The 17049-nt window shown below is 43.1% G+C and overlaps 1 protein-coding gene across 1 annotated transcript; it reads left to right on the top strand.

Moving 5' to 3' along the window:
* The first annotated feature begins 343 nt into the window (after positions 1–343).
* Positions 344–5911, top strand: LOC106573732 (cleavage and polyadenylation specificity factor subunit 5). Its single transcript, XM_014149051.2, has 7 exons — positions 344–648; positions 979–1179; positions 1361–1424; positions 1971–2060; positions 4960–5035; positions 5216–5330; positions 5487–5911. The coding sequence occupies exons 1-7, from the start codon at positions 527–529 to the stop codon at positions 5506–5508; spliced, it is 690 nt and encodes a 229-aa protein (XP_014004526.1). The 5' UTR covers positions 344–526; the 3' UTR covers positions 5509–5911.
* Positions 5912–17049: the final 11138 nt, after the last annotated feature.

The raw sequence follows: 17049 nt of genomic DNA, 5'->3' as shown, positions 1-17049 counted from the left end.
AGAGTAAATTATTATGCATCCTCAGAGGGGTGCCCAAACTTTTTCATACGACTGTATATTAAACATAGAGGGAGTCAAATGTAGGCAAGCAATAAACATTTCAGAACTACTAGTCGAATAAGACATGGAAGAGATGACACATTTTGGCAAAGAGATTTATTTATTGACTAATACACTTGAAACACATATCCACACTTAAAACTGCAGACATTACTAGTGCCTCCCCCGCGATCAAAACTATCATATAAAATGAAACACAGCCTGACGTGATCAGAAATATTAACTACTACGTATGTCGCGGCAATGAAGAATTGAAGTGCGTGCGCGTTCAAGCAAGTCGCAGCAATGAAGAATTGAGTGCGTGCGTGTTCACGCGAAGAGGGGATTCTGGCAGGGGGGAGAACACCGGAAATAGATTTTTTTTTTTTGCGGAAAGAGTAGTGTTCTGATTTTTGGATCAGTTATCTAATGTTTTCGCTTCATTCGTATTTTTGACACAGGTGTATCCTGCTTATTTGGTGGAACGATGTCGGTTGTACCTCCCAACCGACCTTCAACCGGTTGGCCACGCCGTGGACTGAACCAGTTCGAAAACAAATACATCAGCCCGCCTTCCAAACCTCTCACGCTGGAGAGAACCATCAACTTGTACGTCGCTAGCTATGAAGTGCAATTGTTATTTAACTGTCTAACTAGATAGCGGCATTTCATTTTCGGGGGGTTGGGTTTTTAACTCGTTAGCTATAGTGTTTCTGAATATGTGATGTAGTAGGCTAAACAAACAGGCCCACCTAGCTAGTTACGACACGCAGTGCTCTTGCATGCTTGCAAACACAAAAACATTCCCTACTTGTGGAGTAAAGCCTAATTATTGTACAATACACACAATTACGTAGCTAGTTAGTTACATAGCATGCAAACACATTAAGAGTTTACCTAACTAAGCTGCTAACATTTTATTGTGATTGGCCCTCGCAGATATCCCCTCACGAATTACACGTTTGGCACAAAGGAACCTCTCTACGAGAAGGATAGCTCGGTGGCGGCTCGGTTCCAAAGGATGCGCGAGGAGTTCGAAAAAATAGGCATGAGGCGAGCAGTGGAGGGTGTTCTGATCGTACACGAGCACAGGCTACCACACGTTCTACTGCTGCAGTTGGGGACAACCTTTTTCAAACTGTGAGTTGGTTCTCATCACACCTCTGCAACAATGTTGCATGGTGCCAGTTACTAATGTGTAAGCAACTAAGCATTTGCAAGGAAAAGCTTGACACCTCTGTAACTGGCAGGAGCATATAGTCCAATTTTAAAGTCAACAAAAAGTGCCCCAACTGTGTTTTTGAAACTTAATTGTGTGCAGTCCTGGTGGAGAATTGAATGCAGGGGAGGACGAAGTGGAAGGACTGAAGCGATTGATGACAGAGGTAGGCAGGCTACATGGTCTTCATTCAGATTAGTATCATGAAATGTGACCTGATCATCTGGAAAGGTTTGCTTAGTGACATCAAAACCATTCCATTTACTTTGGTGGAAAACTGGGAGTGGCATAGAGGTTGGAAACAATTGGTCAGCTCTGACAAGATGGAAGTGGCTTATCACTGGCAACAATGGACAATAGAACCACTTTGACATCACGCTGCAGACCATTCTAGGTAAAGGGTTACGTACTTTTCAAAATGTCTCAAATTTTGTGCACTATTGAATGGTAACACATTGATCAGAAATTGAGAAAAAAAATCCCATCACACAGTAAAACTACAAGAGTGATGGATTCCAGGGCAGATGGAGTAGCTGATTATTTCAGTTTCATTTGAGCTGGTTAACCATACCATGACTACCTAGATTTCCCATTTGCTTGTCTACTGGATAATTATTTGCTGACATAGCATGCATAGTTGTCAAGAGACTGAAACTTGATTTTAGTTTTGATATTAGTTTAACATATGTGTTTTTCCCACATCCGTGTCCAGATCCTGGGGCGTCAGGATGGAGTGAAGCAGGACTGGGTGATCGATGACTCTATTGGAAACTGGTGGAGACCCAACTTTGAGCCCCCACAGGTGGGTTACCAAGGAGTTATCTTTCCTGTCCTGTTACGCGAAAGGCCTCAGCATGCTTTGGTTCGGCTGGCTAGGCGGACCAAACGAGTGTACTCGCATGCTCCCTTAAGACCTTCAGTTGAAAAACTAGAAAAAAGCGGCAATGGTACTTTGTCCATCTTGAGACGCCGTAGCCAGTATACCTCAAAATAGAAAGAATTAATATAAGTTAACTCAAGAAATGTGTTATTAACTTTGACGTTTTGGCTGAGGATATCTTAGTTGTACAATTTTACATCTAAGATGTTTGGTGCCGTATTTCTCAAGTGGAAAAATGTGCATGAAAATGATTAGTCTCTTGTTGAATAACAACAAACACTTAATTGAAGAATCCCTACTGTTGACCCAATCACCGACAAAGGGGCTACCGACTTCGGCTTACCCCCCAAAAATGTGTACACCAACAGCCCAAAAAAACCTTGCTGAAGGCCAACTCAAACAAAAATGTCACAAAATGTTGTCATAATATATGCACAAACTGTTTTGGATGGGAAGTATGCAGGGACGCCTTAACAAACCCATGGTTCATACTATAGTTGTCAGAGGAGTCACCTGACATGTCCCAGGTCTCTTGGTTTCCATTGGCTTTCACACTTATGCTGGCCTTTTGAATTTGAATACAGTGCCTTCGGAAAGTATTCAGATCCCTTTACTTTTCCCACATTTTGCTACATTACAGCCTTATTCTAAAATGTATTGAGAAAAATAAAAATCCTAGCAAATAAAATAAAAATATTACAAAAATACATATTTACATAAGTATTCAGACCCTTTGCTATGAGACTTGAAATTGAGCTCCGGTGCATCCTGTTTCCATTGATCATCCTTGAAATGTTTCTACAACTTGATTGGAGTCCACCAGTGGTACATTCAATTGATTGGACATGATATAAATGGAAGAAGTTTGGAAGCACCAAGACTCTTACTAGAGCTGGCTGCCCGGCCAAACTGAGCAATCGGGGTAGAAGGGCCTTGGTCAGGGAGGTGACCAAGAACCCGATGGTCACTCTGACAGAGGTTTGGAGTTCCTCTGTGGAGGTGGGAGAACCTTCCAGAAGGACAACCATCTGCAGCACTCCCCCAATCAGGCTTTTATGGTAGAGTGGCCAGACAGAAGCCACTCCACAGTAAAAGGCACATGACAGCCTGCTTGGAGTTTGCCAAAAGGCACCTAAAGACTTTCAGACCATGGAAACAAGATTCTCTGGGCTGATGAAACCAAGATTCAACTCTTTGGCCTGAATACCGAGTGTCATGTCTGGAGAGAACCTGGCACCATCCCTACCGTGAAGCTGTGGGGGTGTTTTTCAGCGGCAAGGACTGGGAGACTAGTCAGGATCGAGGCAAAGATGAACAGAGCAAAGTACAGAGAGATCCTTGCCGAAATCAAATGTATTTATAAAGCCCTTCTTACATCAACTGATATCTCAAAGTGCTGTACAGAAACCCAGCCTAAAACCCCAAACAGCAAGTAATGCAGGTGTAGAAGCACGGTGGCTAGGAAAAACTCCCTAGAAAGGCCAGAACCTAGGAAGAAACCTAGAGAGGAGCTTGGCTATGAGGGGTGGCATGTCCTCTTCTGGCTGTGCCGGGTGGAGATTATAACAGAACATGGCCAAGATGTTCAAATGTTCATAGATGACCAGGAGGGTCAAATAATAATCACAGTGGTTGTCGAGGGTACAACAGGTCAGTTGGCTTTTCATAGCCGATCATTCAGAGTATCTCTACCGCTCTGCTGTCTCTAGAGAGGTGAAAACAGCAGGTCTGGGACAGGTAGCACGTCCGGTGAACAGGTCAGGGTTCCATAGCCGCAGACAGAACAGTTGAAGCTGGAGCAGCAGCACGACCAGGTGGACTGGGGACAGCAAGGAGTCATCAGGCCAGGTAGTCCTGAGGCAAGAGAGAGAAAGAAAGTGGGAGAATTAGACAAAGCATACTTCAATTCACACAGGACACCGGATAAGACAGGAGAAATACTCCAGATATAAGACTGACCCTAGCCCCCCGACACATAATCTACTGCAGCATAAATACTGGAGGCTGAGACAGGAGGGGTCGGGAGACACTGTGGCCCCATCCGACGATACCCCCGGACAGGGCCAAACAGGCAGGATATAAGCCCACCCACTTTGCCAAAGCACAGCCCCCACACCACTAGAGGGATCTCTTCAACCACCAACTTACCATCCTGAGACAAGGCCGAGTATAGCCCACAAAGATCTCCCCCACGGCACAACCCAAGGGGGGGGCGCCAACCCAGACAGGAAGATCACGTCAGTGACTCAACCCACTCAAGTGACGCACCCCTCCTAGGGATGGCATGGAAGAGCACCAGTAAGCCAGTGACTCAGCCCCTGTAATAGGGTTAGAGGCAGAGAATCCCAGTGGAGAGAGGGCAACTGGCCAGGCAGAGACAGCAAGGGCGGTTCGTTGCTCCAGTGCCTTTCCGTTCACCTTCAGACTCCTGGGCCAGACTACACTCAATCATAGGACCTCTGAAGAGATGAGTCTTCAATAAAGACTTAAAGAGAGCCTGCTCCAGAGCGCTCAGGACCTTTCACCTTCCAACATGACAACGACCCTAAGCACACAGCCAAGACAACACAGGAGTGGCTTCTGGACAAGTCTCTGAATGTCCTTGAGTGGTCCAGCCAGAGCCCCGGATTTGAACCTGATTGAACATCTCTGGAGAGACCTGAAAATAGCTGGGGGGGGATTTTAATAAAGTTTTGAATAAGGCTGTAACCTAACAAAATGTGGAAAAAGTTAAGGGGTTTGAATACTTTCCGAAGGCACTGGACTTCAAAATCCATGTAATGAAAATCCATTAAGTTAGGTTTTTCTGTTTTATCTGCAGTACCCCTACATCCCAGCACACATTACCAAACCCAAAGAGCACAAGAAGCTCTTCTTGGTTCAGTTGCAGGAAAAAGGTAAGTTGACCAGCCTGTAATGTTTAAATGTGACTTAGTTCATATCAATTGATGGATGTTGATTGCTGTGGTTATCACCTGTATATAAGAGCTTTAAGAAGGTTAACATATTTTGATGTGTAGTTATTATGTTGGTGTGTCTGAGTGGATGTGGATATTGACCGGTTGTCTGTCTCCCAGCACTGTTTGCAGTGCCCAAGAACTATAAGCTGGTGGCTGCCCCTCTGTTTGAGCTGTATGACAATGCCCCAGGCTACGGGCCAATCATATCCAGTCTCCCACAACTGCTGAGTAGGTAAGGTATTCACCATACTGCTGTATTTTCACCATAATATGAAATGCCTTACTTGATAAGACTCAAATCAGAGTACAACTGGCATTTTAAAGATGGACAGATGTGCATTATAGATTAGTTGTTCTATTCACAATGCAACCATTATTTGTATTGCAGGTTCAACTTCATATACAATTAAATCCTACTACTTGAATGTGGCGACACAAGGACTGTCTCTGTGAGTTCAGCCTGGGCAGAAGAGAATGGGCAAGCAGGATTTCACTACACTTCTCTTAAAACAGGGTCCCCAGTGATACTACACATTTAAATATTGATCTGGATGTTGTTTAGAAAATAAGAGAATGTATTCATCTTTGTCAACTTTTACAGAACTATTACTTTGTGACATGAAACATTTTGTAGTCACACAAGTATTGATTTTCTATGTTTGTAGATGAGAGTTGACTGTTTTTAGAAAATAGAACAGTGCTTGTTTTTTTTAATCATTGTAACATACTACTTTGTCATCTTTCATTACTTTTTAAGGAATTACCAAGGAGTTATCTTTTATTTTCAATTAAAGATGGCTTTAAAACATGAAACTAAGAAACTGTTTCCTTTTAATATGGGTACTCCTCGACTGGCCAATTTCTCATATTGCTGTTTCAATACCAATGGTAGGGTAGCTATCAAACCAGTCTAAACAAAATGCAATCGTTTGTCTATTCCCAATTATCTACGCATGATCCTATTTTCATCAGTAGTGGTGTATCGAATGCTTTTCATTGATATTCATAAGAGCAGAAGGATATCAAGGATTCTGTATAGAGGAATGGTCCAAGATCCCTCCCAACATGTTCTCCAATCTCATAAAAATGCTGTCGTTATCCTCGCAAGGGGAGGGTGCTAGAGTATTCAAAACAGGGGTGCCAATAATTTAGACCCGTATCTTTAAAAAATATATATTTGTTAAACAAAATCTGTTTGAGCATTTTATATTAGTATAAAATATTTCAACAAATCACATTTTATTGGTCATGTACACATGTTTAGCAGATGTTATTGCGGGTGTAGTGAAATGCTTGTGTTCCTAGCTATAACAGTGCAGTAGTATCTAAAAACAATTCACAACAATACATCTAAAAGTAAAAGAATGCAATTAAGAAATATATAAATATTAGTTTGCGCAATGTCGGAGTGGCAATGAATAGAATACAGTATATACATATGACATGAGTAAAGCAGTATGTAAACATTAAAGTGGCCAGTGATTCCAAGTCTGTATATTGGGCAGCAGCCTCTAAGGTGCCGGGTTGCATAACTGGGTGGAAGCCGGCTAGTGATGGCTATTTGACAGTGATGGCCTTAAGATAGAAGCTGTTTTTTGTACAGGTGCTTTGATGCACCTGTACTGACCTCGCCTTCTGGATGATAGAGGGGTGAACAGGCAGTGGCTCGGGTGGTTGCTGTCCTTGATGATCTTTTTGGCCTTCCTGTGACATCAGGTGCTGTAGGTGTCCTGGACGGCAGGTAGTTTTCCCCCGGTGATGCGTTGTGCAGAACGCACCACCCTCTGGAGAGCCCTGCGGTTGAGGGCGGTGCAGTTGCCGTACCAGGTGGTGATACAGCCCGACAGGATGCTCTCGATTGTGCATCTGTAAAAGTTTGAGAGTTTTAGAGGCCAAGCCAAATTTCTTCAGCCTCTTGAGATTGAAGAGGCGCTGTCGCGCCGCCTTCACCACACTGTCTGTGTGGGTGGACCATTTCAGATTGTCAGTGATGTTTACACAGAGGAACTTGAAGCTTTCCACCTTCTCCACTGCTGTCCCTTCGATGTAGATAGGGGCGTGCTGTTTCCTGAAAACCACAATCAGCTCCTTTGTTTTGTTGACGTTGAGTGAGAGGTTATTTTCCTGGTATCACTCTCCCAGTGTCCTCACCTCCCTGTAGGCTGTCTCGTCATTGTTGGTAATCAGGCCTACTACTGTTGTCGTCTGCAAACTTGATGATTGAGTTGGAGGCGTGCTTGGCCACGCAGTCATGGGTGAACAGGGAATACAGGAGGGGGCTGAGCATGCACCCTTGTGGGCCCCCTGTATTGAGGATCAGTGAAGTGGTGTTTCCTACCTTCACCACTTGGGGGCAGCCTGTCAGGAAGTCCAGGACCCAGTTTCACAGGGTGGGGTTCAGACCCAGGGCCCGAGCTTAATGATGAGCAATCTTACATAGGTATTCCTCTAGTCCAGATGGGATAGGGCTGTGCGATGGTGATTGCATCGTCTGTGGATCTATTGGAGCGGTAAGCGAATTGAAGTGGGTCTAGGCTGTCGGGTAAGGTAGAGGTGATATGAACCTTAACTAGCTTCTCAAAGAACTTCATGATGACAGAAGTGAGTGGGATAGGGAGAGATTGAAAATGTCCGTAAACACTCCAGCCAGCTGGTCTACGAATGCTCTGAGGATGTGGCTAGTGATGCCGTCTGGGCCCGTAGCCTTGAGGGTTAATAAGCTTAAATGTCTTACGTCGGCTACGGAGGAGGAGAGCCCACAGTCCTTGGTAGCGGGCCACATTGGTGGCACTGTATTATCCTCAAAGCGGGCTAAGAAGGTGTTTTGCTTGTCCGGAAGCAAGACGTCGATGTCCGCGATGTGGCTGGTTTTCCCTTTGTTGCCCGGGATTGTCTGTAGACCCTGCCACATACGTCTCGTGTCTGAGCCGTTGAATTGCGACTCCACTTTGTCTTTGTACTGATGTTTTGCCTGTTTGATTGCCTTACGGAGGGAGTAACTACACTTTGTTTTTAGCCATATTCTGTCACCTTGCCATGGTTAAATGCGGTGGTTCACACTTTCAGTTTTGTGTGAATGCTGCCGTATGTCCACGGTTTCTGGTTTGGGTAGGTTTTAATTGTCACAGTGGATACAACATCTCCTATACACATCCTGATGAACTCAGTCACTGTGTCTGTGTATTCATCAATGTTATTCTGAGGCTACCTGGAACATATTCCAATCCGCGTGATCAAAACAATCTTGAAGCATGGATTCCGATTGGTCAGACCAGCGTTGAAAAGACCCTAGCACGGGTACTTCCTGTTTGAGTTTCTGCCTATAGGAAGGGAGGAACAAAATGGAGTCTTCAGTAGATTTGCTGAAGGGAGGGCGGGAGAGGGCCTTGTAGGCATTTTGAAAAGTTGAATAGCAGTGGTCCAATGTTTTACCAGCGTGAGTACTATAGTCAATGTGTTGGTAGAACTAAGGTAGTCTTTTTCTCAAATTTGCTTTGTAAAAATCCCCAGCTACAATAAATACAGCCTCAGGATATGTGGTTTACAGTTTGCATAAAGTCCAGTGTAGTTCTTTGAGGGCCATCGTGGTATCGGCTTGAGGGGGAATATACACGACTGTGACTATAACCAAAGATAATTCTCTTTGGATATAATAAGGTCGGCATTTGATTGAGGTATTCTAGGTTTGGTGAACAAAAGGACTTGAGTTTCTGTATGTTATCACAATCACATCATGAGTGGTTAATCATGAAACATACACCCCCGCCTTTCTTCTTCCCGGAGAATTCTTTATTCCTGTCTAGGCGATGTACTGAGAACCCAGATGGCTGAATGGATGGGGATAGTATATCCCGAAAGAGCCATGTTTCTGTGAAACAGAGTATGTTACAATCCCTAATGTTTCTTCTCTCGTGTTTTGGAGCAGCCTCTGGAATAAGTTAAATTGCCCTGGGGGGTGCGAACAAAGGATCCAATTTGGGAAAGTCGTATTCCTGGTTTGTGAGTTACCGCCGCTCTGATTTCCAAAAGTTTTGAGGGAAAGGTTGTTGTCCTGGCACCACACGGCCAGGTCTCTGACCTCCTTCCTATAGGCTGTCTCGTCGTTATCGGTGATCAGGCCTACCACTGTTGTGTCATCGGCAAACTTAATGATGGTGTTGGAGTCGTGCCTGGCCGTGTAGTCATGAGTGAACAGGGAGTGCAGGAGGGGACTGAGCATACACCCCTGAGGGGCCCCTGTGTTGAAGATCAGCGTGGCAGATGTGTTATTACCTACCCTTACCACCTGGGGGTGGCCAGAGCTGGGCGATATGGCCAAAATATCATATATATATATATATACTGCTCAAAAAAATAAAGGGAACACTAAAATAACACATCCTAGATCTGAATGGATTAAATTATCTTATTAAATACTTTTTTCTTTACATAGTTGAATGTGTTGACAACAAAATCACACAAAAATAATCAATGGAAATCCAATTTATCAACCCATGGAGGTCTGGATTTGGAGTCACACTCAAAATTAAAGTGGAAAACCACATTACAGGCTGATCCAACTTTGATATATATATATATAATATTTTTCACATTTTTCACATTTTTGATGTGACCCTAGGGTGGCAACACATATATTATAAATTATTTCAATGGGTCTTTCTCCATTCGGATTGTTTTATACTGTTCAATTCAACTTCAACCAAAAATAATTTCCTGCATTTCCATCCATTTCTGCATTTCCTGCAGTCATTTGATATCAGTTCCACACTGCCACGATATGGGCTAAAATACTAGGCCTTATTTCTTACTAAATTTTGCAATTGCAATTTAGATCAAAACACTTTTGTGAACTTTTGGAATCATGGAAATAGAATGTTTGTTATAATGTTATAATAATAGTGGGCACTTTGAATACAGTGTTTGACATGACAACGAATGAAAGTGCCATGGACGAGTTATTGTGACAGGGTAGGAACCAAAGTGCTTTTCAATGTTTCCTAGGGGACCCTATAATCTTTGGCTATATTAAATCTTTATTCATATAGCCAACATATTCATGCTTAGCCTATTCCTCTTTGATTTAGAAGATACTGTTGCACAACATGCTGATTTAAGCCTCCACCAGTACTGGTATCAAGCTGTATTAGCTAGCTACGTTCGCTCTGACTCAGTACTTTTATTAGCTAGCCAGTTAACTAGCGATTAGCATTAGGGGCTAACACGATTTAGCTAAACTTGCTAAGAAAATAGAAACTAGCTGTTTGCAGATGTAAGAACCACAAACTAATATTGTAATTATAGAACGCTTGTGGATTTATATTAAGACCAAAGTGGAAACAACATCGTCATCAACATTGTTGCATATGCTGCATTGACCATGCAGATGGAACGAAAGTGTCTCGTGGTCAAGCAACAACAAATGTGCTCCTTGAGTGACGGGGTGGGACTAGGTCTGTGTGGATGGCGGCATGGAGAGAGAGTGGAGCGGGATGACTCAAATAGCGGAGTAAGCTATAAAAATGGATGTTACACATGGTGTATCACATTTAACAAACCAAACATTGAAATACTGTTATAGGAGGTAAAGTAAAAACCCAAACCAGTCCGTGCATAAATACCGATATATAGTAAAATGTGGTATACCGCCCAGCCCGATCAGGGACTATGGTGGTCTGCTTGAAACATGTTGGTATTACAGACAGGGAGAGGTTGAAATGTCAGTGAAGACATTTGCCAGTTGGTCAGCGCATGCTCACAGTAATGAGCATGGTAATCTGTCTGGCCCTGCGGCCTTGTGAATGTTGACCTGTTTTAAGGTCTTACTCACTTCGGCTGCAGAGAGCGTGATCACACAGTCGTCCAGAACAGCTTTTGCTCTTATGCATGTTTCAGTGTTATTTGCCTCGAAGCGAGCATAGAAGTAGTTTAGCTCGTCCAGCTCATGTCACTGGGCAGCTCTCGGCTGTGCTTCCCTTTGTAGTCTGTAATAGTTTGCAAGCCCTGCCACATCTGACTAGCTCCGAAGCTGATGTAGTATGATTCGATCTTAGTCCTGTATTGACGCTTTGCCTGTTTGATGGTTCGTCGGAGGGCATAGCGGGATTTCTTATAAGCTTCGGGGTTAGAGTCCCGCTCCTTGAAAGCGGCAGCGCTAGCCTTTAGCTCAGTGCGGATGTTGCCTGTAATCCATGGCTTCTGGTTGGGGTATGTACGTACGGTCACTGTGCACTAGCGGTTCTGGGGGGGGGGGGCAGTGCTCCTGTGACAACAATTTTGGACCCCCTTGTGGCCTCCCTAAATGTGGAGTATGAAATCATTTTTACATATCAAATTTTTGCTATCGTTCTTTTTTGTACATCCGTTATTAGACAGTGGCAACGATGATGATTATGAACATGGTCTTTTGCCTGCTAATGCCTGCAATGCAGTGAAAAAAATGATATGACAATAACGTCTAATGTAACTGGCCCCTCTAACAGTACAACTGGCCCCAGCTTGGCCCCCCCCAGTTGAAATGGTCGAGAACCGCCACTGTCACTGTGGGGACGACGTCGTCAAGGCACATATTTATGAAGCCAGTGACTGATGTGGTGTACTCCTCAATGTCAATTGGAAGAATCCTGGAACATATTCCAGTCTGTGCTAGCAAACAGTCCTGTAGCTTAGCATCTGCTTCATCTGACCACTTTTTTTATTGACTGAGTCACTGGTGCTTCCTGCTTTAATGTTTTCTTGTAAGCAGGAATCAGGAGGATAGAATTATGGTCCGATTTGCCAAATGGAGAGTGATGGAGAGCTTTATATGCGTCTCTGTGGTGGAGTAAAGGTGGTCTAGAGTGTTTTTCCCTCTCTGGTTGCACATTTAACATGCTGATAGAAATTTGGTGAAACGGATTTAAGTTTCCCTGCATTAAAGTCCCCGGCCACTAGGATCGCCGCCTCTGGATGAGCGTTTTCCTGTTTGCTTATGGTGGAATACAGCTCATTGAGTGCGGTCTTAGTGCCAGCATCGGTTTGTGATGGTTAATAGACAGCTACAAAGAATATAGATGAAAACTCTCTTGGTAAATAGTGTGGTCTACAGCTTTTCATGAGATACTCTACCTCAGGCGAGCAAAACCTTGAGACTTCCTTATCGTGCACCAGCTGTTGTTTACAAATATACATAGTCCGCCCCCTTTGTCTTAACAGACGCCACTGTTCTATCCTGCCGATACAGCGTATATCCAGCCAGCTGTATGTTGATAATGTCGTCGTTCAGCCACGACTCCGTGAAGAATAAGTGTCGAGAATTTTCAATCCCAATGATAATAACTAACAATCAATAAGCTTTGACCAATCCCCAAGGTTTGTAAGACACTGGGTTAATAATAATTAGTCAAACACTCAACTTCTGCAAAAGGTTCATACAGTTTATTCACGAGAACGTTCTGAAGTCCATAATACAAAGGCATCCATTTTATAACTCACTCCCTATTTACGCACATACCTCCACACAAACAGTAGATATCGTACGCACATACATACACACGAACAGTAGGTGGGTTGTATCACTTCCCAGAGTTCTCACCACTGTTTATCACTACCCAGCGCTGTCAGTTCCATTCCCCCGAGATTAGAGGAACATTGAAAATGACTCCCTGTCCTATCATAAGTTTCAGAGTTCTAGCCAGGTCGGGTCAAACACAGTTGAATTGTTCTCGGTTATCTCTCTCTCTCTCTCTCTCTCTCTCTCTCTCTCTCTCTCTCTCTCTCTCTCTCTCTCTCTCTCTCTCTCTCTCTCTCTCTCTCTCTCTCTCTCTCTCTCTCTCTCTCTCTCTCTCTCTCTCTCATTGGACTTATGTTTAGTACTTTAATCATTCATTATACATGCTACATAAACTAATAATCACTAATAGTTATGTTTCAGGGTGGAATATTTTAATCATTACCTTTAAGCATATAATTCCCTTATCAATAAGATATTCGTTTTTAATGTCCCGTCGGTAGTTTAATCTTCCTCGTAGGTCGTCGATTTTATTTTCCAATGATTGCATGTTTGCTAGTAGAACAGAAAGCAGTGGGGGTTTATTTGATCGCCTACGAATTCTCAGAAGGCAGCCTGACCTCCGTCCTCTTTTTATTGGGCTTATCTTCATGCAAATGACAGTGATTTGGGCCTGTTCCCGGGAAAGCAGTATGTCCTTTATGTCGGGCTCATCAGACTTGTTAAAGGAAAAAGCTTCTTACAGTTCGTGGTGAGTAATCGCTGTTCTGATGTCCAGACGTTATTTTCGATCATAAGAGACGGTAGCAGCAACATTATGTACAGAATAAGTAAAAAAAATAAGATAGAAACAACGCAAAAAAAATGAAGAAAAAAAAACAGTGGGTTAGGAGCACTTAAAACGTCAGCCATCTTCTCCGTCACCATGATACCATCAAGACACAGAATCAAGGCAAAGCATAATCAAGACAAGGAATCAGAGTCAAACCAACTCCACAAATGCAATTTAAGATCTCTGTTCCAGTTCAACTCATCAGATTAGTGTGAGCACTGCAGTAGCTTCGTGTGGGGCAAGTGATGATCAGACAGGTTCTTTGGCAGAATAAATGTGTGTTTGGTTTTTGTGTTATTAATTAGTGTTATTACTTACACATCTTATGATTAGAAGTGTCATGACGTTGCCCTCTCTCTGGGAACAGGGAGCACAGTTGACCCCCTCCCCCTTGCAACATCCCCCTACCTACCTCTCCCTACCCAGGCCCTGTGAAAACGTAAAATTCTAAAGGAGATTGTCCTGCCGCATGGCCCAGTTGAGACAGAGAGGTGTTTCATAGAGAGACAAAGGAAATTCTTCCAACTCACAGAATTGGGAACCGAACGACATTTATGTTCTGGAGAAGGTATAAAAGATTGGTGAAGAATCCAGCTACGAACTGGTCCTCTTGGTACAATTTTGTGATACTCAGAAGAGACAATATAGCCATAATACTGTTTATATAATAGCCTCAGCTATGGGACTTGCATCTAAATGGTTGTATAAAATGTATTAATAAGGATAAAGCTATTTGGAATACGTTCAGATGCTATGTACTGATGTTAATGTGATAGAATCTGTTCAAAGCTTAAATCAGTCATCGGCACGCCCCCTAGGGACACAGACAGGACCAGGCGTCATGTGACAAGCCTGTTCTATGTTCACGGATAAAACCCCCACCCTGATTTACTTTCTTCAGACCAGGCCTCCACTCCATTACGAGTTGGCCAATAGGTTTGACCATCCAATTCCTCTACTGAAAGTTAACTACACCACGTGGTTAACTTTTAGACTATCGATACCGACAGAATAAGAACAAGTCTTTGATATTAATTATTAGTCTGCAGCTAAGTACTCGATATCATCGAACGCGAAGACCGACGAAACATCCATTCTATAACGACATTAATGAATGTCGCTTTGAAAGATCCATTCTAACCGAGAGAGAGAGAGAACGCGGACAAAAACTCTCCAACAGGACACAAACTCTCCAACAAGGATCCCGACGACACACTGAGCGTAAATATATATTGATTGCAATTGTTCCAGAATGAGTGAGCGTTCATGTGCAAAGGATTAGCATATCAATTGTTAATATTTATCAACTCTGTAGTGTCTTCTCACCTGCCCTTTATGACCCTTTGTTTAACAAGACACCAGCCATGCCTGTTTAGCCCACTAGGGCACATTACTCCACCAATGCGTTGTAACAATAACCAACTGTTTGTATGCTTTCTGTGAATTACTTAGTTTAGTAAATAAATGATTTTAAGACAATTGATGGATGGATGATTTTAGTAAAGGCTGGATTCGTGCAGATAAAACAATTTACGATGTTTGGAATGAGACTGGACGCGAGGTAAAATACACCATTTAAACCAGAAGATAATCGGCCTATTCTATAATACAATATATAATATTATAATATAGGAAAGTTATATTAGGAAAATTATAACTTTGTAATCTGAATATTTTCCTTGGTGCCCCGATCTCCTAGTTAATTACAGTTAAATGATTAATCAGTTTAATCGCGTAATAATAATAACAGGGAGTTATTTTGATAAACATGTCTTCAGTTTAATGGTGCCCAAAGACACGACAGAAGTATGTAAGGATACATTGTGGTTTTTGCAATGAATTTCCTGAACTCATTAATGTTGAAAAAAAGTCCCCTCCCCTGCCTTATGCCACCACGAGCCTGGAAGTGGGTTTCTGCACCTGTCCTCGTCGCATGCGTCTTCCCACCTGCGCCAGGCGGTGAGTGCTAAATAAATACCATTTTTTTGTTGTCTGCACTACAGACTGCTATATCAGTCCGCTAAGGTTATTTGATGGGTAGTATTTTGTGATTGCTAGTCAAATGTAGGCCAGTGTGGTTTGTCACATTTATAGCTCTCGGTCTCTCAAAAGACAGACCACCTGCACCTCCTTCTGCTCAAACCTTGTGCTATTGACTGTCGCTCCATCTGTTTGAGGCTTGAAGTACTCAACCTTGTAGTCCAGACCTATACTCATGCCATTCCTATTTTTTATTGAGGTTTGTTTTGCTTTTTAAGCGCAAAGAGATTTGTTCACTTGTGTGTGCTGTGTACTGCAATTCAGCTTTCAGATGCCAAGTATGACCTACTTGTAAAATTTTTATCAACTACTACTACTACAAAAAAAATTGAGCTTCAATGTTCCAGTGAAAGACCAAATCTTAACCTCTGTCAGTCATTTGAATCCACAGAAACCAATTTAAGCTGTTGTCCTATTTCAGATGCTCAGCAACACTTGGTGGATATGTTACAAATGTTCAGGGTGAAGCTTTGAAATGCTGTGTGCCTTCTGTATATTTTACAATGTGTTTCCTTCCTTTCATTAAAACTCATTGATCTGCTGAATTGAATGTTTAAGATATATGGGGTATCAGTGGCGGTCGGTGCCGTTTACCCTATATATACAAAAGTATGTGGACACCCCTTCAAATTAGTGGATTTGGCTATTTCAGCCACACCCGTTTCTGACAGGTGTATAAAATTGAGCACACAGCCATGCAGTCTCCAAAGACAAACATTGACAGGCTTTACTGAAGAGCTCATTGACTTTCAACGTGGCACCGTCATAGGATGGCACATTTCCAACAAGTCAGTTCGTCAAATTTCTGCCCCGGTCAACTGTAAGTGCTGTTATTGTGAAGTGGAAAGGTCTAGAAGCAACAACAGCCGGGAAATGGTAGGTCACAAAATGGAACTGGCGAGTGCTGAAGCGCATATTGTGTAAAAATTGTCTGTCTTCGGTTGCAACACTCACTAACGAGTTCCAAACTGCCTCTGGAAGCAACGTCAGCACAATAACTGTTCGTCGGAAGCTTCATGAAATGGATTTCCATGGCCGAGCATCCGCACACAAGCCTAAAATCACAAAGCGCATTGCCAAGTGTCGGCTGGAGTGGTGTAAAGCTCGCCGCCATTGGACTTTGGAGCAATTGAAACGCATTCTTTGGAGTGATGAATCACACACTTCTCCATCTGGAGGAGGAATAATGGTCTGCGCTGTTTTTCGTTGTTCGGGCTAGGCCCCTTTAGGTGAAGGGAAATCTTAACGCAACAACATACAATTACATTCTAGATGATTCTGTGCTTCCAGCTTTGTGGCAACAGTTTTGGGAAGGCCCTTTCCTGTTTCAGCATGACAATGCCCCCATGCACAAAGCGAGGTCCGTACAGAAAAGGTTTGCAGAGCCCTGACCTCAGCCCCATCGAACGCCTTTCGGATGAATTGGAACGCAGACTGCGAGCCAGGCTTAATCGCTCAACATCAGTGCCTGACCTCACTAATGCTCTTGTGGCTGAATGGAAGCAAGTCCCCACAGCAATGTTCCAACATCTAATGGAAAGCCTTCCCAGAAGAGTGAAAAATCTGTAGTTAGAACCAGATAAGAAAAAAATC

The sequence above is a fragment of the Salmo salar genome, chromosome ssa16 (assembly GCF_905237065.1).
Source record: "Salmo salar chromosome ssa16, Ssal_v3.1, whole genome shotgun sequence".
Taxonomy (NCBI): Eukaryota; Metazoa; Chordata; class Actinopteri; order Salmoniformes; family Salmonidae; genus Salmo; species Salmo salar.
This window is presented reverse-complemented; position numbering and strand designations above follow the sequence as displayed.

Coding starts and splice junctions, on each gene's coding strand:
- LOC106573732 (XM_014149051.2), top strand. CDS start 527: ATGTCGGTTGTACCTCCCAACCGACCTTCAACCGGTTGGCCACGCCGT. Junction 5,036..5,215: donor GGTTCAGTTGCAGGAAAAAG/GTAAGTTGACCA, acceptor TCTGTCTCCCAG/CACTGTTTGCAGTGCCCAAG. Junction 5,331..5,486: donor CTCCCACAACTGCTGAGTAG/GTAAGGTATTCA, acceptor TTTGTATTGCAG/GTTCAACTTCATATACAATT.